Raw genomic sequence first — 21,007 nt, forward strand, 5'->3', positions numbered from 1 at the left:
GTTTGGGCTAATGTTGTGTAACCTGGGCCTCGTGAAGATAATGAGCACCTGCCTATTACGTGCTGCCTTTGTGTCAACAGGGCCAGGCCGACGCCGGCCTATCTCACGCAAACTCACTAATCCCACTCTGGCACGGGGCTCTCCTTGTTGCTCCGCGGGCTGCGCTCCAGCCAGCCAGCCAGCCCGAGTGTTTACGTGTTCAGCTGTGTCTGGCGCGCGGCGCAGCACGGTGCGGTGTGGAGCGAGCTGTTGCTGCCACTGCCGCTGCTTTTGTGTCCCTGACGGATGTTGCGTGCCAGAGCGTGCGAGAGAGAGAGAGAGAGCGAGCGAGAGAGAGAGAAAGAGAGAGAGAGAGAGAGCGGTGCGGCGGCCCCTCAGTTCTCGACAGAGGCCCGGACAAGACTGTGCAGCAGCCCCACGCAGGTGGTGACACCAATCAGTGTCTCCACGCCTGCCTCGTCTGAACCACCACCACCACTACACCACCACCACCCTCTCCGTACCCCACCCCCTACTACAGACAGACTTCACAACAAACACGCCAGCCTAAAAGCAGAGACACACCCGCAAGAGATTTTGAGTATGTCTATAAGAAATGAGTTCTACAATAAGCTGAGCTAATGAGTTCTACAACAACACTGCAAGATTCTAGATCTCCAAATTATATTCTACGAAAACGTTCTTCAGAAGTTCTTCAGAACTTTCTTTGTCCAAACATTCAGACCGTACACCTTTAATGATTAAAGACAGGATGTGCAGAAGTCCCTCACTCACTCCTTCACAGGCCCCATGATGGACAACGGTGCAGCTGAAGGGGGTCACTTGTTCATTCTCCCTCCTGTTTACCAAGTCGCTCCCCACCACTGACCCGTAGCAGTGAACTGCGGAGAAGTGGAGCCCTCGCTCCACAGCCTCCATTGAACAGGGGAGCACTTGAGAATGAAAGCCATTAAGGAGGCCCTTCCGCTGAGCCCACAGGTTCTAAATGCCTGGAATGTCGGTGTTCAGAGAAAACCACACGATTCTGAAAGGAGAAAAAAAAAGAAGAGAGACCCCTCCGCTCCCCTTTCCGTCGGATGGCGGGAAGAGAGAAGTGTGGGTGCAGGAGGACTGGAGGATGCGTGGGTGGGTGTGGGTGTGGGTGTGGGTGTGGTGGGGGGAGACCTCACAGAGAAAAGCTATTCAGGGGCTCTTTGGGAGACACGCTAAAAGCAGAAGTGGCCTTTCAAAAGGTGATGTTGTGAAGAGACGGGCGCTGGTTAGCCGGGACACCTGTAATCCCTCAAGTGAAATGCAGTGTAATCCCGCCTTTTAGACGGGGGATAAAGAGAGTGGCACAAAGCCCCCGCTCCGGCAGAAAAAAGGGGAGGGGCCTGGCTATTATACAGAACAAATTGCACATGACGAAAAGCCGGGCTCGGTCTTGTGTGCAAAGGCGAGCACTGTTCTGACAAGCTCAGTCCGCCGGAATGAGCGGTGAACAATGGAGGAGACGTGGCGGCACTCAATCTCTCATTCATCTCTTCTGGGCTGCCCTCTCCCACCTGTGCAAACACACCGCGCTGGCAGGGTCACACAGGTAGAGCAGACAATAAGGGGGATGCACTAAAAGAATGACAAACCAAGTAAACCAACGGAGTCCATTCACCGTGGCAATCTTCATTTGAGTCGGGATGGGCAAGGAATGCAAAGGGAAAAGACAAAGGGAAAAAAACACGTGTTCCAAGGTGTTCAGGCCCTAAAACCCGCACGCTCAAAGAGCTATCGGCTTCTCTTTGTGTTTTTATGCCTCCCCTATAAATACCAACGCATTGCAAACAGCACCGCATACGGCATTCCCAAATGTTGCTGATTAACTGCCTTATTTATACAATCCGTTGTTTTACCCCCCAGCAATCAGCCTTTGTCAACAAAAAGAAAAGAGACCTATGGCAGCCATAGGGTGTGCATGTGTTCTGTAGATCACAATTACAGAATAAGACACAATAAAGAAACAATGTCCTGCGATCCTTCATGTCGTAAAGGTTGGACGGTCACTGAGATATATGGTAGGACTCACTATGTACTAGGAGTGCGCATCAATGGGGCACAGACACCAGAGGCTAATGAGCTCTCTTGTGCACCAAGTGCTCAGAGCCTGTGTCAACTGGACAAGAGCACCCTGCAGCACACCTGGGTAAGACTGTACTGCACTGATGTCATCATGCAAACACTACTGCAAAAGCTGCTGTTCTATATGTTCACACCAAGCTGTTGAAGGCACTTGAAACCTCAAAGAAATCAGACTTGAAGAAATCCAGGTGCCCAAGAACATTTTTTTAAGATATGTGCAATGAGGTCACACCTCATTAATTTACCCATGTTTGAGATGAAAGCATTTCTTAATCCACTGGATATGTAACTTAGCCAGCGATGCTGCAAAGCGATGAGTACCAAGTGGTGTTGTAAGAAAACAAACATCCTCAGAACCTCAGAGTGTTAAATGTGTGCACCTTGTTTACTTAATGAGATGACTTGGCCACACTACACATCAGTTTTTCCATCTGCCAATTAGCAAAGGTAAGAAGATAGCTAAAGATGCAACTTTGATTGAACGTTTGCTGGCTTCTCAGGTCGCAAGGATTTTAGCTCGCAAACTCAAAACACTCCAGCGACCGCCAATGGTGAACATCATGTTCAAATCTAAAAACAATGTTATTTCCCATAGAAAATGTGTTTGTTAACTAGCTCTGCGTTTACAATGCCAGCGCTCTCTTTCTCTCTCTCTTTCTCTTTCCCTCACACACACACACACACACACACACACACACACACACACACACACACACACACACACACACACACACACACACACACACACACACACACACACACACACACACACACACACACACACACACACACACACCAAGTAATCTGTTCCTTGGCTAAAAATAAGAGGGGGAAAATATAAATTCAGCATGGGCATGAGCATAGGTGAACTTCCCTCATTTACGTACAGCATCGGACCAGATGTTCGCCTCCCTCAGTTCTGGCACGGATCACACACCGACTTGCAGCAGCGGCTACTTTTAACAATCGGTCAGTGCAATCCAACAGTAAATCAAGTCAAACACAGACATATGTTTGTAAAAACTATCAAGCGTGTCCTGAATCTGACAAGCCTTCCTCAACTGGAAATCACATGTGTGTCTTTGAAATATTCCATAAAAACTGAGATACGGTGGTGGATATCGCCAAACACTGCGGTTAGGTCAGGTGGTGGTCAAGACCTGAGAGGCAGAGAGGGCAAGAGGGAGGGCAATTCAAGTTACAATGTTCGCCTTTCACTTCAGGCAGTTCCTCAATGCAACAACCAGGCACTTGATGCTGTTTAACTCTGCGTGCTTGGCTCTGGAGTCAGGTCCAGCAAAGGAGGTTTGTTGCAATGAAGAGGTTCGTTGCAAAATGACGTATATCCATTTTGGAACAGTTAGTATTGGGCATTGAATTGCATTGCATTGCAAAAACACATTTTATACAGGTTTAAAAAGTATGTTCTCAATATATTTGAATGGCTTGGGGCCCACTTGAAATTTTCACAAATGTTCAGGGGCTACCTCTGACCCAATAAGTATCATTTAGATGCATCATTTAGATGTCTAAATATTAAAATATTTCGGGGCCCATTTGGAATACCTTCACGGCCCACCAGTGAACCCCTGGCCCACAGTTTGAGAATTGCTGGGTTAAACAATAACCCGAATTCGCATCCTTTCTGGTGAGGAGCCTTTCTATTCTAAGGTCCCCACTGATAAGCAGATAAGCGTTGTGATGGCCTGCACAGCCAGTCACATGATCCGTCTAATGGAGTGAGGAGGGCTGGCACCTGTTGAGCGGAGAGCAAACAGGCGGGGACCCCCGGCAGCTGCATTAGCTCTCTATCTAACCTCCCGTGTTTGCCCAGCAGTGTAGGGTTCACCTCTCCATCTAACGGGCGGACAATGACCACCGATCACAAAGGCTTGATTACGTCTGCTGATGACCTCCTCCTCACCTTTTCATCTGTCAGGATGGTGGGAGCGAAAAAAAAAGGTGAAGGGGGGTCAAGTTTTTTATATATATATATATATATATATTTAGGGCTTTTTTGCCTTTGTTTTTGACAGGACAGTGGAGGAGAGACAAGAAATGAGTGGGGAGAGAGAGACAGGGAAGGATCGGCAAATTACCCGGGCCAGAATCAAACTCGGGTCGCCAGTGTAGTAACCCAGTGCCCTACCGTTAGGCCATGGCATGCAGGGCCAAAGGAGGATAAAGTTTGTTGCGGCTAGAATTATCTATGGCAAAAAAAACAACCCATGCACGTCCACCTCAAATGCTTTGGGTGCTGGACTAAGGAACATGAATGAGAAAACCAAAATAAAGTCCACAACATAAAAGTCCATGACACCAGCTTCCTGTTCGTGTTTTTTAATCAGAACATTTTCGTCAACGCGCCCTTCGTCATTTTTTGAGTTTTCTCACCCCCATTAGATGTGAAACCCTATTAGATGTTTTCCATTTTTTTGAGAAAGCAAAAGAAAGCGACGAGCAAATCCAAAAGAAATGCTTTGAAGTGGAATTCCATTTCCATTTTGGAGAAACGTGCCAACTGCTGTGACTGATTCCATGGCGCTTTTTTCTCTCTACAGATCTGAGCTTGTCCAGTGGGTGGGCAGCTGGCAGTGTGTGTGTGTGTGTGTGTGTGTGTGTGTGTGTGTGTGTGTGTGTGTGTGTGTGTGTGTGTGTGTGTGTGTGTGTGTGTGTGTGTGTGTTTGTGCGGATGTTCTCGCTGCAAGTATCTCAGGGACGCTGATAGAGCAGGCACATGGAGGCATCATGCTGGTAGATAGTGTGTGTATGTGTGTGCGTGTGTGTGTATGTGTATGGGGGGGGGGGCACGCTCCCCCAGGAAAGACCCCCATGATGGTGGCCCGTGGCACGCCTGCGGAGACATGCAGCGGCTAGAACAGGAAACATCCCACCGCATGACGGAGCAGACAGCCAAAACATTTGTCTGTGTTTGCAATTTATCTCCCTGCTGGCATGCGCCAGTGTGTGTATCTTTGATGTCATCGTGATATCCACATGCTACTCTAATCTCAGCAAATGTGTACGCTTTCTGTTTACCAGCCGGTGCTGTCTGACTTAGCTCAGTGAGACAGACCTGCGTCTTTAAAAGCTTTGTGATGGTTTAACTGCTGGCCAGGAAACAGTTTTTGTACATTTTTCTGGTCTTTTATTTCAAGATAGGACAGTGAAGACTATGACAGGAAGCGAGTGGAGAGAGAGAGAGAGAGAGAGAGAGAGAGAGAGAGATGGAGAAAGGTTGGCAAAGGACCTGGGCCGGAATCGAACTTGGGTCTGTCGTGTAGCAGACAAGTGCCCTCCCATTAGAGCCACCACAGGGCTAGTTTTAGCACCTGTGACACAATATACCACAACCTCACTTCATAGCCTAAAATTGTACTGTAGGTGGGACTGTCTGGACACACAAGCTAAAAATAATTTCAGTCATGTAGTATTCAAGGGAGAAGGTCAGCGTTGAGGTTCATGTATCTGACAAACATGATGCACCACTGGCCGCCATTATCAAGGAACATAATATTGATTGCAATGCCAGAGACACACAATCATCTCGTCTCAGTTAAGCCAAACCAAAGCATCCCTACAATGCTCTAATCATGTGTGTCAATTATAGCACAAAGAATGAGTAGATGATGAGTGATAAATGAATGACTGAATGAAGACAAAACCAAAGATCCACTTATTGGTCCTTAAGATAAACGAGGAGGCTCTCTGCTCTAGCCTGGAAAATCTAAACCAGGGAGTCAAAGAAAAAGTAACAAGCCTTGGATACACATTCCAAATCCAACATACATAAAATAACAAAAATAACATGAATCTATGAGGCCCGAGCTTTCGTCCAAGATCCAAAGAAACACAACTAAAAAAAGGAGTTTCTCTTCATTCTTTCTCTCCTGATTGTCACTGACGGATATTTGGCAGGACTCACTCTGTGCTTAGAGCTGTGGTTCCCAACCTTTTTTGGTATGGGACCCCATTTTGACATCCCAAATTTCTGGGGACCCCATGCACATTTTTTACACAACAGAAATGAAAACATGACTGAGCTACACACGTTGTAGGGTATTAAAACCTACAGATATGTATGACAGTCTAAGATTGTTGATTCAGACATTTCAGGCGACCCTAAATGGGGTCCCCCAACCCCAGTGTTTAAAAACACTGGCTTTAGAGTGAGCATCAATGGGGCATGAGCACCAGAGCCTAATGAACTCTCTTGTGCACCAAGTGCTCAGAGCCTGTGTCCACGGGACAAGAGCACCCTGCAGCACACCTGGGTAAGACTGTACTGCACTAATGTTATCATGCAAACACTACTGCAAAAGTTGCTGTTCTGTATGTTCACACCAAGATGTTGATGGCATTTGAAACCTCAAAGAAATCCAGGTGCCTCAGAACAATTTTAAGATGTGTGCAATGATGTCCCATCTCATTTGTTTACCCATGCCTAAAATTAAAGCATGTCTTAATCCACTGGATATATAACAAGCAAGCGATGTTGTAATCCACTGGATGAGTACCAAGTGATGTTGTAAGAAGACAAACATCCTTAGAATAGCCTCAGTTTTAAGATGTGTGTATGGTGTAAACTTAATGAGATGACTTGGCCACACCACACACACAATGGAGATGTGCATGGGTCTAAGAGAAAGTCAGTCAGAGAGAGAGAAAAAAGTTCTATCAGATGTATCAAACCATGTACAATCATATTGGAATGTACACATGATTGATGATTCCATAACAAACATGACATGACTTTTTGGTACATTATATACTTTGGACACCATTCACATAGTCAAGAACAATTCAACGTATAGACCTGGAATTAGCCTTACGATGACAACGTTCAAATTAACTTCCACAGTTTTGAGCAAAGGGATGAACACAAACCAAGAAATACAAGTTACTCTCAATCAGTGTCCAAGTATGTATACTTTCTGCCCACCATTACAACAATACCAACAACAAAAAGCAAATAATCTTTCATTCAACGATACCAAGACATAGATGACTTTGAATGAACAAATTCTCGTTCTTTGGTAAGAGAAAGATTGGGGAGCCCTACATCTAAAAGTCTATACAGTTGTCTCTATCTATTAGTTTCAAATCTAAGTGTTTGACCATCAAGCAAGCCATTTCTTAATCCCATTAGCGTTCTTTCACCTGGAGGTACCGTGCCGCTCTTGCACTGAGGATGGTCTGAATGGGACCGAAACGTTTGCACTGTTCACTTGGGTAGCACTTTCTTATTTTTGAAACATGCAATAAAAAGAAAATTATTGCATCGACATACAAGGTGTGCGAGTTCCCCTCCCTTGATCCTATAGTTAATCCCATTAGCGAAAATAAAGGGTGTGAATTAAGGATATCCCATCTTATTTATTTATCCCCGTCTGAAATCGAATAATCTCTTAATCCACTGGATGTATACCAAGTGATGTTGTAAGGAGACCAACATCCTTCCAGGGTTCCAACATTCCGTGCGTGACTATGATGAGAGAGGGAGGAAGAGAGCAATCCAAGGACAACAAAGCATGTGCACGCTTCCTGCTCCACACCAGGCCACCTCACCAAAACACACAGGCGCACACACACTCACAGTCTCTATTTTTTCCGCTCACAAACACACACACACACACACACACTATAATACACACTGTGAGAGAAGCACAGATGTCACGATCAAAAGAGGGAGAGGACGTAGTGCTGAATGAGGGGTCCATATACCATGTGTGTGTGTTTGAGCTGTATTTACACAGCGCTCCATCCTGATTCAAAAGCTCCACACCTGAACAGACTCAATAGATATAAGCCTGTCAGAATAGTTGATTCAGTGGCCGTCAGTGTGTGTGAGTCACAAAAGAATCTATCTTCCACCACAGGGCTGTTTCAGTAGTCTTTTTTTTGTGCCAGACATGTACCCTGGCATTTTTTACACACTGGGCGCCCTCACACTTTTCAAGAGGGAGCCGAAAAAAAAACAAGAGTATGATGAATGATAGTGAGACCAAGGTTGCACAACAGTTGAATTTAAAGCAGGGCCCCTTTTATATGTGGCTCGCTTTGAACTTGCCGTGCTTTGCTTTGAATACATTGTTTTCTTTATTTTGCGCGGGGACATTACAGCATTTCCAATGGGCCCTGGCCAGCGGGGTGGTGGTGGTGGGACAGAAGGGGCCAGCTTTGAGGGCCCTCCTCAGAAGAAAGCCCCAGTCCCACTCCGAGAGCGCTGGCTCTGATTTACGCACAGCAGCCCGGTAGGTGTCATGGGCCCCCACTTTGATTTTCATAATTTACTTTTAAACTTGGCAGGAGACTCACACTTGTGAATCTCAGTAAATTTCAGTTGCTACTCAGCAAAAAGAAAAAAAGAGAGAAAAAAAGAAAAAGAAAATAAAAGAATCTCTTGTTGTCTGAGGGCTGAATACTCTGAAAAGACCCACTTGTCTGCTTTGTCCAGTAACCACAACACGGTCTAAGTACACATAGGCAGATGCATGTTTTCAGGCTTGACTTAACAACAGTCTCTAAAGCGTTACCGTCAATAGGCCATTAAATTCCTTTAGTCCTGTGTACCAAGCGGGACATGGTGTCGATCAAACAAGGTGGGCCGTTTTCCTTTTCACTGTAAGACACTCGGATCTTAGAGGTTGTTCAAATTGGCTAAATATGATCTGGTAACATCAGAGGCATACCGCATATGGGCACAATGCATGTCTGGATAAAGTGTCACTTCAACCCAACTCAACTGTATCTCGACATGGACACAGGGTGCTACATTTATCCTGTAAACTGTGTAGCCTGTAAAGGTTGGCTACACCTGAAGTATAGAAGTTCTTCAATGGAAACTGTCAGCCTTGCCAGCATTTCAAATCTGTTTTCGAAGACCCCAATACAGCCAGCCCACCAATACATAGTGAAAGATAACAATATTGGGGCTATCCAACTCGACTTCAAAGCGTTGCGCGTTGTCAAATGCAATGAAGAAAAGTAACCTTAAATGCATGTCGTTCTTACCTCGGGCTTCACATGACATTAGAATCGCCAGAATCCCTAGGTAAAATACCAGTCCGTTCTCCGAGGCGTACATATCCTCAAGCCCTGTCGACAACAGTTAACAATAAAAATAACAATTTAAAAAATCGTATTAAATATGCGATGGGCGAAATGACAAAGTAAATAAAAGCTATTTCTTCACAGAACTCACGTGTTGGTTGAATCTGTAGAATCCAAAGAAGTTCCAGAAAGTCAGAAAAATATTTCCCAGTCAGGCGATTGCCCAGTTCCTTTACCGCTTAATCGTATTTGGCAACGTATACAACAATAAACTGTAGGCCTACCTATTACTTATGGACACGTACAATGTGTCGATATCACTGATCACCAGAACAACTAGTCCGAATCATCATCCCTTTATGCGTCGTCCGATCTCAGCATCCTTGAAAAGCGGAGTTCGACATCTGTTGCACTGTTAGCCAATCAAAAGGTGGCGGTTCGTCTGAATACACACACCTATTTAAAGTGAAGTACGAGCGCCCCCCTACGTCTCTTTCTGAAGCATAACTTTGATCCAATATGATAATGGTTCTATCCATACTGTGGGCCCTGCATAGCCCACTATTTAGACCTAATTAAATTCAACAAAATTTGATGTATTTGTACAGTTTTAATAGTCTCGAGGTCTAGGTTCCTCGCACTATTAATGTGCGTCTTTTTTCAAAGTTGCCAAATGTATGTCGGGGAATGTGAGAAACACATGCTTACCATTTGAATGAGCTTGTAGTATACTTTACATTAGTCATTAGAAGTCGGATAGAGGATATAAACTCGAATCGGTTGCTGTGCCGTTGGCGAAAGCGCGCGTAATTGCGCACAGGGGTGCGCATTGGTAACCGCCGCACGTCACTTTCTTCAACGTTATAAGCAGCGAGTACGACAACCATAATGCCAAATTGATATCAAGTTGCACATGGGAAATTAGCAATTCTGTCCCGAAAAAGTCCTCCGCTGAAAAATGCTGAAAACTCTTGGTCTGAAACAGGCAACAATGTGAAGAGAATAGGAATCCAGGCTCTAATCTAGCTGCTTATTAATTTTGATCTTTTCGTTAAACCAGTATTTACTAGCATGACCAAAGGACAGCGAGGTCTGGAAATTCAAAATGCGGACATGTATGAAAAGTGCAATTTTCCCAGTCACAACGACAACTTAGAATTTGATGGTGCTGGTAAGGATAGACGTTCTGCGTGGCGGTATGGGCGTCCTCGTATCTTCACAATAGGGTGAAGAGTGGCTGGGATGATGGGATGTGATGTGTAGGGAACAACTACTGCCCCATTGTGATAGTTGGAAAAACAGGGAAGTGTACTGTACCCAGGGTTACCAAACATAACCAAGATAAGGACTCCCTTACATGGATCATGGAAGATTTTTTTCTTCTTCTGTGCAGCCCCTTCCACAACCACAGTCTAGGTCTGTGAATCAGTGAGTACCCCATGAGGTATATGAAATATTCCTAATGACAATAATAGTAATGTTCGGAGATGCAATACATATTCTAATGCTTTTATACTAATAGAAATGTTTCGTTCATTTTGGTGCACATTAATTCAATTACTATTTGTTACACTTTGCTTTGCTATACTTTTCCTGCCAACCTGCCACAGTCCCCACAGGGGCCCCTGGCCCCCACTTTGAGAGGCCAGCTACATGGCAACGATTTTCACTGAATCTGATATTTTTGTTTATCGTTTGGCCCTTGCGTCCATATGAAAACCACTGCTGTAGACTGACCACTTTGGCAACGGTATGCCACTTAATTGCCATGGAGCATATCATAGCCACAGGCCCCCATCCCGTCAGTTGCACACTAGAGTGACAACTAGTGGCATCAAGTCAGATGTTCCCATTCTTTTCTGGCTTCCAGTCTCACCAAACAGTGGAACCTCGAATGAGTAAGTATGCCACAAAAGTATGATGATAAACTTTTGTTAATACAAATGCAAAGTTATCCAAACTGACGCCAGCCCTGCACTGCTGTGACAGCCTCAGGGGCCATTTTGACAGCCAGTCGCTCTCTCAGAACAAGGTCTACAAAAAACTCTTCCAAGGCTTTAGTCCTCACTAAAAAAAGGCACCAAAACCCTGTAATACTTCAGCGACCATAAATGCAATTTCTCCAAACAGAGGACACACCAGGTTCCCTTAAACCAGGGGTGGGAAACCTTTTTCATTCGAGGGGCCACTTCAAATTCCATCAAGGGCTGTAAAAGTCCTCCGAGGGCCATACTATGAACTGAAACCAGGATTTCCCCCTGCACTTTAGGCCTATATTGAAGACAGCCACCTTTAAAACAGACCCCACCTTCTCTAGATTCCTTGAATATGATTAAATCGTATTGCAAGAACTTTCTAAGAGTCCTTTAGAAAATATGCCATATTTCATGTGAAACTGCATTAACATTATATCGGGGGCCGGATAAAACAGTCTAAAGGAGACATATGTTCCACCCCTGCCTTAACCACACAGCCCTTAATTGTTTTATTGGATTTGAGTCCTCATTACACACATGGACACTCTTTACCATCCAAGAAGAAATGGAGCTAGTGCATGCACCAAATGTGTAGGATGGTGGCCAGAGTAGGTATAGCAACTATGCTGCTCATTGCTGCTGTCTGTTGCCAAATTTGATCTTTTCAATAGTTATTGAAGTTAATACTTATGACCAAAGCACAGAAAATTATGCAGCTAAATGCCATTTAAAAAAGCAAACAGGCATTAAAATGCATTATTATCATGCATTAAAAGTACTATTTTCCCAGTCATGACGAATACTTATAATTTGATGGTAGTGGTTAATAGTTAGTTGAAAGGTAACATTTGTGATAGGGCAGCATGGATTTTGGAAAGAAACTGCTTAAAATAGTAGTGCACTCTTAACATGCAACATTAAAAGAATAAATGCAATTTGGTACAACCCTTGGCAAAAAGTATGACTCCACACCTGTCGTGGAGGGCGTTCATTGAGTCGTTTTTATTTCTTTAAAAAAATAAATGGATGAAAGATTCAACACAAAACTGAGGTCATTTCAAAGGGCACCTGTCTGGCTTGAAGTAACACCAACAGAAATCATGAAAATTAATTGTGTTGGTAAGTAATAGTTACTTTTTTAGATCATGCATGGAGAAAAAATATGGAATCACTCAATTCTGAGGAAAATAATATAGAATCATGAAAAACAAACAAAAAGGGACTTCAAACGCTTTTTGGCACCACTTCTGGCACTGTAATCAGAGAAATTGTTCCAAAGTTCAAGTTGTTCTAAAATCCAGATCATCTTTACAGGTTGGAGCTTTGCCATTGACCATTTTTCTCAAACTTCCACAACAGATATCGTCTTGGATTTGACTTCCAGGCTATTTGTAGGCCATGACACTTGACCTTATGTGTTAATCTTCAAGTAAAGTATTCACAGGTTTTGGCAATGAACAGACCATTATCATTCCGAAGCATACAACTGACTGGATCAGAAAATTGTCAAAATGTCAACATACACTTGAGTAGTTAATGAAAAGGCATTGGCAACAATCTCCAATCACCCAAAGTTAATGGGCTTTACAAACAGAAACATTCACTGATATCTAAACTTACACATGGACCTAAAATGGAAAAACAAAAAAAATGCAATGTGCCAAAAAAAAAAAAAAAAGCAATCAGACTGGATGGAAGTCTAATTAATTTATTAATTGTGAATCCTCTGAACAATTTGATGCTGGAAGTGTTGTCTGGTGCAGCTCTATGAGACTCAGGTGCTGTTTCCACGTAGCAGGATATTTTTTTAGCAGGGTATTTTTTCTCCTGTTGAGGTGTATGCAACATGTGGATAAAAATAAATCCTCCATTGTAACAAATGTGTTTCAGCCCCCTAAACAGGATTTGTTTTTCTCCTGCTTTTTATACCTGGATTTTAAATATCTGCTATGTGGAATCGGAAGGTCAAAACCAATACAAGGAGAAAAAAAAATATTCACATAAAAATATCCAGCTAAGTGGAAACACCTCAAAATGAGGATGGCAGTCTAATGAAAACATACAAATGTCCAGTCATTGACAATGGCCTTAGGGCCTGCATGTCGGGTGAAGGGATTTAAAATAAATGCACAAGTTAACATTTGGGACACTTTTTTTGGGCAATCAATTGAAGGGATTAAATATTTTCTTGGGATGTTAATGGGTGATACTGTAAAATCAGTGATGACATTCTTTGAAGAAAACATATCGCCGGCTTACAGTCTGGACCTCAATCCAACTCAAAATCTGAGGTAGACATTTAAGAAAATGGTCCACAACAAGGCTCCAACCCGTAAAGCTAATCTGGCAACTGCAATTAGAGTAAGAGTGAGCAAAATTGATGAAGGGTATTGTTCATCCTTTAATGCTGTTCCTCGAAGGCTGTGGGTTGTTTAGAAGCCCTTGAAGTGTTGTTCATGATTCCATACTTTCTTCCGTGTTCTGATTCCATATTTTTCGATGACTGCTCTGAAGTAACAAAAATCCAACTTTTTTGTTAGTAATTGTTTCTTAAATCCAGGTAGTTGCCCTTTGAAATGACTTTGTAATGTCTATGATCCATTTCCCCCCCTATCAAATTAAAACTGAATGAACATCTTCCATTAAGTGTGATTACATATTTTGAGGTTGTAGGTTAGCTTTACTAGAGCAAGTAGAGTGCTATATGAGCAGAATTTGTATAGCTAGTGCAAATAGAAGGCACATGAGCAGAGTAGATCATTAAGGTATAGGAATATGTACACATTCGATACAAATAAAATACCATGAGTTGCACATCACTCAAAGATCTTCCTTTTTATACTGCAGTCTACAAGCCAAACGAAATTGTACACAATGAAAAGACAACATCTTCACTTATTCCATTTATTGAAAAGTAAAACCTCACATTTGTTGGCAGGAATGCCTCCGTTAACAAGTCAAATTACTTTTAGGTCTTGAAATGAGTTCCCTTGCCAAGCATACAACTTGTAAGCATTGACCCTAGACTGCCCCCCAGCTAAGCACAGTCCCAATCCCAGTAAATATAAACCCAACCATTAGTCAGTAAACAAATGGAGATGGACAGGGGTGTGTTAAGTGTCATTTGTAAATTAGAACTACTTGTTTAAGAGCAATGCAAATTCCCATTGGAAAACAGAGTTGGTCATGACACTTGAGTAACTCTGGGGTATGAGTCATTGCTACCCAAGGTAACAACTTGCTTGGTTGCAATGCAATTCACCATGAGAAACCTATTGAGTTGCTAAACAAATTGCTTACTGACTATAGATAGCAATAACGTTGAGAAACGCACCCCATGTCAGCAAATTTGTCAACACAGTAGCAAAAACAAAAGCCCCAGGATTACAGATTTTCAACACTAACAAGAAAACCTCAGATGACGCAGAAAACCCTTCAGATGGTCTTCAATACAAACCTAAAATGGACAGAGAACGAGAGATTAAGACACATCCTTGGGACTCAAACACCATTACATATGATTTTCATTTTGTTTCAGGTCTTAAGTCAGATTATTGTAGACAGTCCACTTTAACCTGTGCCAAGCCCTGATTTACTGTACCAAGGTTAAAGCGATCACAGCAAGGAAGGGTTGCCTGTGCCATGATTGTATCAACTTGGAGAATATTTCTCAACAGGGAATTTTTTTAAAAAAAGGATGCATACCTCATTAGATCCACATTTGTCTTGGGCCCCAGCACATCATACCTACAGTCAGAGAAATGCATTGCAATGTTCAGCGCATGTTAACCATTCAGTTAGACTTGAAAGATGGTCATTATGCTCAGATCCAAACAAGTTTGTCCTCAGTGGGATCGGAATGATGTGTTGAGTGAAACATCACAGCACATTTCAGGCATCATTCACTACACAACTGATGTGATCATGATCTCACCTGCATGCCAGGACAAAATCGACATTTTCTGGGCACCTGCTAGGGGACTGGACATCCCTAAACAACAAAACAAAGCAAACATTATTGTAGATGTTCAACACCAGGGTACTGAATTATGAAAACAAAACAAAGTGCGACTAAAAAGTCATCCTCCTATATAGCAGTCAAGTGTTTGACCCCAGACTAGGAACTCTCCAGTGCACACAGGGTAGCTCCACTCTCTGAGGGGACACCGCACTGCCATCGCTCAGTCACAACCACTACTAAAACAGCAGCAGATGAAGAGAGCATTGCTGACAATGGCTTTCTCTTCCAGCAGTGTAACACTGGTCCAGGCACGGTAACAGGCCCGCACAGCTGACTTACCGCTGGGTAAAAGCAAATCTAAGCTTTTCTGTTCAGTATCCTAAACCAGGACTGGAAGTGAACATCGGGGCTATACATTACACCCAAATCCTGGTGAAAATGCACACATGTATACTAGCCAAATTGACCAGTGATGGAAAAAAGTTTACAGCCCTGGTTACCACTCACCCTTTTCAGGGTTCCCCAGGCCTCGTGTGCCTGCAGGCCCGTCAGCCAACAGCTTCAGCGCATACCTAAAAACAAGAAAAAAAAAGGATAAGGTCAGGGTGGATATAAAAACTGTGGGCAACACAGCACACGCGCCGCGCAGCAAACAAACGTTACAGAAAACAGTTCTTTACACTGAAAAGGTCCTCAATCCAAATGTAATGTGATATTTAATCCACGCCTGGAATGTCTAGCCTCACTTAGCACTATGGCAAACACGTGCAATTAGTCTAGTTCAAACCAAAGTTCTTTCCTGTATTCAACTTCGTAAACGTTGTAGAACATTGCTGTGTAAGTGAACGTTGCTGAGTAGTTTTGCAAGAAGAGCCTAACTAAGGAGGAACAGTTGCAAGATTAATCAACACTTTGTGAATAACACTTGTTGCAAAAAGGTAGGCCATCTGAAAGATTTTGTCGAAATTAGGGACATATTCAACTTCGTTATCCCTTTAATTTGGGCTACAGCATATTGTCAAAGTAAAAAATGTGTGAAACAACTATTGAACTGACCTTACATCGTCCACTGCGGCAGCGTGGCTTTCGCTTCGACCACTGGTCACCGAGAGAATCTTCAAAGCGCGCCCACGTGCATTTATATGGGATTTTTTTTGTACCATAGAAGTCTTGTCTCCAAGTTCCGTTTTATTTGGAAGCGGTGCATGTCGGGATAGCAAAGTCCTCCTGTGTAGAAAGCCTCTTTGGTCTGAGTAGGTTACGATTACATTTGTTATTATAAGTCAGCTGTCAAACCTATAATCGCACGCCTTGCTGCCAAATACATGCATATGCTTCCCACTGGGTAAATTTCACGTGGATTAGATGAAAAGCGCATTTGATTCATTTACTTCTTTCGAGTTTTTTAGTTTCTCAAGAGCGCAGCCGGAGTTGCTCAGCTGACACGGAAAACAAACAGGATCCATACCCGGAAGAGACTGGTAGTTGAAAAGGTAGTGTGTGTACTACTGAAAACCTGTGCACTTTACAGCTCTATCGCGTATGATCGTTGTGTCTCATGAATGCTGCACTACCTGTTTACGATCATTATGACTTGACTTGTAAATGGATGTCGTTAGACTAGTTTCTGGTTGTAGCCTTGCCCCGTAGCCACTTGGCATAGCCTACTTCATCAGCTTACGACGCATGTGCTGGACGTTTGTTTCTCTGCAGTACTAGTCATCAAATAAGGTACATTTATCTTATTATTATTATTATCTATTACTGTTCGATACAACCTCAGTGTATCATTCTGTCTTCGTGCAATTACTCTCAAAGTGAATGCCATCATCATTCACAAATGGCAGGCTTATCAATGATATTTCATGGTCTATCCATATATAATATAAAGACATATTCATGATAAACTGATATATCCATGATATTTCAGTCGTCAATCACTTATGGTCATGTTCATTGATTCATAAGTTGGGAAAATCTTTCAATATGCTTGCTGGTGATCATTCATGGGAAGTCTTACTTCCTGATGTATAGTTGATGATTTCCATGGGCAGGTTTCAGCTCATTCCATTTTCATGTTATGCTGTAATTGCTCTTGGTAATGTTTTTATGTTGATGACCTACCTGCCGGTAGTTGTGTTACCAGTAGTGCTAACCAGTAGTGTAGTTGATTTTATGGACTGCAGGAGCAGACTGCCTTGTTGTCAAAGCTCAAATATTGTCAGTGACTGCCCTGAACAAACAAGTCCCCATCAAAGAAGAACAGCTTGTTCAGAGAATTACTGAGTGTACAACTGTGAATTTGGCCTTGTGGAATGGTTTGACAAAATACAATACACATAATTTAATCCTCAGTTTCTTTATCTCTGTTTTCTTCCCAACAGCATTTATTCAAAAATGATATCGGAGGGAAGTTCCTTCGTCAAGGGCATGGCCATGGGAGCTGTGTTTTGTCTATTGCTCTCCATACTGGGGAGTTTCAGCCCCAATGTGCCTGGCTCCTCAGACCCAGAGGAGGAGCACCACCACCACCACGTCATCGCCCCGAACACCAAGGACATGCAGGAGCTCTCGCAGGCGGAGATGGTGGAGCTGAGTCAGAAGGTGCGTGTGTACTGCCTCATCATGGTCACGCCCAAGGTCCTGGTGCACTGGGCGGCAGCCAACAGCACCTGGGCCAAGCACTGTGATAAGGCCGCCTACTACACCTCAGAGTCCTCCAAAGCCATGGACGCCATAGACCTGAAGGAGAGCGACGAGTGGGCCAGGATACGCGTCGCCCTGAAGCACGCGTACGAGAACGCCGGGGACATGCGCTGGTTCTTCATGGCACGGCCGACCACGTTTGCCATCATCGAGAACCTGAAGTACTTGATCTTGGACAAAGATCCCTCGCAGCCGTTTTACCTGGGCCGCTCGCAGAAGTCCGGGGAGTTGGAGTACGTGGAGTTCGACAGCGGCATCGTGTTCAGCTACGACGCCTTGAGGCGGCTGATGGACATCCTGAAGAATGACGACCTCTGCCCCGCGCGGGGCCGCGCCATCTGGAAGGTGAGTGAGGAGAAGCAGCTGGCCATCTGCCTCAAGTACGCCGGTGTCTATGCCGAGAACGGGGAAGACGCGCACGGCCTCAGCCTGTTCAACAGCCAGAGCATCAGCACCCTCATCACGGACAGCATCTCCAAAAACCCAGACAAAGTTCTGGAGAGCTGCTGCTCGGACATGGCCATCAGCTTCAGCGGGTTGTCGCCCAACCAGATGCAGGTCATGATGTACGGCGTGTACAGGCTCAGGCCCTACGGCCACGACTTCCATGACTCCATGATATTTCTGCCTCCAAAGGGGTCCGACAATGACTGATTTTATAGCTCATTTTTAAAATTTGTTTTAGATGGACTGATGCAGAAACAAAATGGGTTCTGTAGGGTGTTGACTGTGTGACTAAAGGCTGTGCTTGGATGCTGTTAAACGATACAGGAATGTCATGTTGACATTTTTTAAACCTGGGGAATGTATAATATTGTGATTGATATGAAAATCACCACAATTCCACCACATCTAATGGACCAACATGATATGAGAAGGGTTATAACATTTAGGGAAAAATACCCTTTTCCCATTTCGTTCATCATGGTGTTGAACAAATTACAGTGCGTTACCACCAACCCGCCACCTGTACTTAGCCAGAGGCACATAATTCTTATCATTTAAATGTTTTAAACCTGTGAATCTCTTAACATTCATAGCAGAGAAACCATATCTGTGGTATCACCTGTGATTTTATAACATTTTCATTTTTTGCAAAGAGAATTTATCTCCAGTTTCATGTACAGTAAAGATCATCTTGACTTGATGTGATGCAGTTCAACACTGTATTACAAGGACAGATGATTGCCCAAATTCATTTCCAACCTGGTAGAAACTGGTCCACTCAAAAAATATTGTATTGTACGTCTAAGTTAATGATCATTTCCCCATTGCTTTTATAGTTTTTTTGCTGGAATTTTATGGTTTTATTTCAACAATATCTGTACTGGATATGAATGCGTATTTGCATAATTGTGATCTTTCCAGAAAATATTTATGTTCTAGTTATGTCATGTATTGTAATGCAACTTTTAGTTTTACCTGAAATTTGTACAAGTGCAGAAAAATACTTTAATGTACAAGTGCAAAGAATATGTTGGGATACGGTACATATGTTTGGGTAGTTTTTTTATTATAATTTAATCGTTGTCTTAGTAGGGATCAGCAAGTGCATAATCAGAAATTATGTGTCTTACCTTCCCACCAGTAAATGACGGTCAAAACATGAAGGCATACACTTTCAAACCTTTTTAAGCTGTATTAGAGGATACGAATGTTTGATCAAGACTTTCCCTGATGGCAGTGCCATTGTTTGTTTTTTCAAACGTGTATGTGTTTGCACAAGTACACACATTTGTCAAAACTGGTTGATTTTAAATTGTATGTCATTTTGTTGTATGGCCATGCTTTCCTTTTAGTAAACAACAGCGTTCCCTAGATGGCCTGTAAAAAGAGGGGAACCCAACTACAATGGACAGGAGCTTTGACTTACTGTACCAAGCAATATTGGAAAAAATGGGATGTCTCAAATTTCTTGACCAGTAGGCTGAAATCCCCTCCTAAACTGGAACCCGTTGTTGACAAGTACAAAATATCAGTAAATTGTTTAACTACAGCAATCTAGAATTAACAGTTAACAAGTGACGCAAAGGCCTTACTCAGTGAAAAACGTAGATATATTTATTCAGAGCAGTCTGGTGGTTTTGTTCTCTTACTACACTCACTGGCCACTGCATTATAAGTACACCTAGTTAGTAACAGGTTTGGCCACTAGATCATAAGTACTCCCAGGAAATAAGAGATGTTGACCCATTTTGCCTTAAGAGCTTCCAAATAATTTCACAGATTCATTCTGAGGTTGTAATGAGGATATCTTCCGAGTCCACTTCACTTCCACTCCGTAAAACCCCTAGAGAGATGGTGGTGTGAGAAAATCCCAGTTTATCTCTGATACTAAAACCAGAGATTCTTTTAGTATAGAGATATGCCAACATAATAGGTTTCTATGGGCACCTAACATCACCAGGTTCCGGTCTGCCTAAAGGGGCGTGTCATAATACTCCTAGCATTGAATAGAACAGTCCTCAGGTCTGCCTAGGTCTGCCTAAAGGGGGATTTCCCCCCCAATAATAGAACCCGGAAACAATGGGCCAATGGAACCTCTCTCTCTCTCTACTCATGGGTGAGCGGTTAGGGCGTCAGACTTGAATCCCAGAGGTTGCCGGTTCGACTCCCGACCTGCCAGGTTGGTGGGGGGAGTAATCAACCAGTGCTCTCCCCCATCCTCCTCCATGACTGAGGTACCCTGAGCATGGTACCGTCCCACCGCACTGCTCCCCATGGGGCGCCACTGAGGGCTGCCCCCTTGCACGGGTGAGGCATAAATGCAATTTCGTTGTGTGCAGTGTGCACTTGTGTGCTGTGGAGTGCTGTGTCACAATGACAATGGGAGTTGGAGTTTCCCAATGGGCTTTCACGGCTTTCACTTTACTCTCTCTGCTAAAACCATCTGGTATCTGAAGTCGCTAGAACAGGGGTAAAGTGGCTGGCGAGTGTATCCAAGAGTGCTCCAACACACTTAGGTAAGCTTATAGAACTTCTCCAGATTCCACAGCAGCAACCGAAGAGAACCTACCAACCGGTTATTTCAGTTAGGCTGCAATGCCATTTCCAGCTGCAATCTCATCCTGATGCTTCACAACTGAAAGCAGCACATAATATGCCACCTAACTTGAATTATGGTATGGTGTAAAGGTCACACTACATGTTATGACGCTTGTCACGGCATCCTATTGTTCAAGTTCAGTGAAAGGTGTAT

The 21,007-nt window shown here is 43.5% G+C and overlaps 2 protein-coding genes, 1 long non-coding RNA gene and 1 other non-coding gene across 5 annotated transcripts in view; 1 reads left to right on the plus strand and 3 right to left on the minus strand.

Annotated features, from left to right (window-relative positions):
- fgfrl1b (fibroblast growth factor receptor like 1b) overlaps nt 1-9,532 on the minus strand; it is a 42,342-nt gene extending 32,810 nt beyond the window's left edge. Inside the window, exons 1-2 of the mRNA XM_063189636.1 lie at nt 9,317-9,532; nt 9,127-9,210 (exon numbers count right to left, since the gene is read on the minus strand). Coding sequence (XP_063045706.1) covers nt 9,127-9,199 — 73 coding nt within the window. The 5' untranslated portion in view covers nt 9,200-9,210; nt 9,317-9,532. The remainder of the gene's footprint in view (nt 1-9,126; nt 9,211-9,316) is intronic.
- A 4,499-nt stretch (nt 9,533-14,031) lies between these two features.
- Nucleotides 14,032-16,255, minus strand: LOC134440224 (uncharacterized). The gene is made up of 5 exons (XR_010032928.1): nt 16,159-16,255; nt 15,610-15,674; nt 15,076-15,132; nt 14,847-14,888; nt 14,032-14,598 (listed from the first exon to the last, which is right to left on the minus strand). It is a non-coding gene; the product is annotated as an uncharacterized LOC134440224 (long non-coding RNA).
- LOC134440707 (small nucleolar RNA SNORA74) lies at nt 15,243-15,448 on the minus strand. The gene has a single exon (XR_010033006.1). It is a non-coding gene; the product is annotated as a small nucleolar RNA SNORA74 (small nucleolar RNA).
- A 74-nt stretch (nt 16,256-16,329) lies between the features above and the next one.
- c1galt1c1 (C1GALT1-specific chaperone 1) lies at nt 16,330-20,439 on the plus strand. Of its 2 annotated transcripts, none has more exons than XM_063190210.1 (2): nt 16,330-16,595; nt 17,487-20,439. In XM_063190210.1, exon 2 carries the CDS (start codon nt 17,500-17,502, stop codon nt 18,460-18,462), a length of 963 nt encoding a protein of 320 aa, XP_063046280.1. In that variant the 5' UTR covers nt 16,330-16,595; nt 17,487-17,499; the 3' UTR covers nt 18,463-20,439. The 2 variants fall into 2 exon arrangements, with proteins under 2 accessions (XP_063046280.1, XP_063046278.1); XM_063190208.1 differs by having other exon boundaries at nt 16,331-16,833.
- Nucleotides 20,440-21,007: the final 568 nt, after the last annotated feature.

The sequence above is a fragment of the Engraulis encrasicolus genome, chromosome 23 (assembly GCF_034702125.1).
Source record: "Engraulis encrasicolus isolate BLACKSEA-1 chromosome 23, IST_EnEncr_1.0, whole genome shotgun sequence".
NCBI lineage: Eukaryota > Metazoa > Chordata > Actinopteri > Clupeiformes > Engraulidae > Engraulis > Engraulis encrasicolus.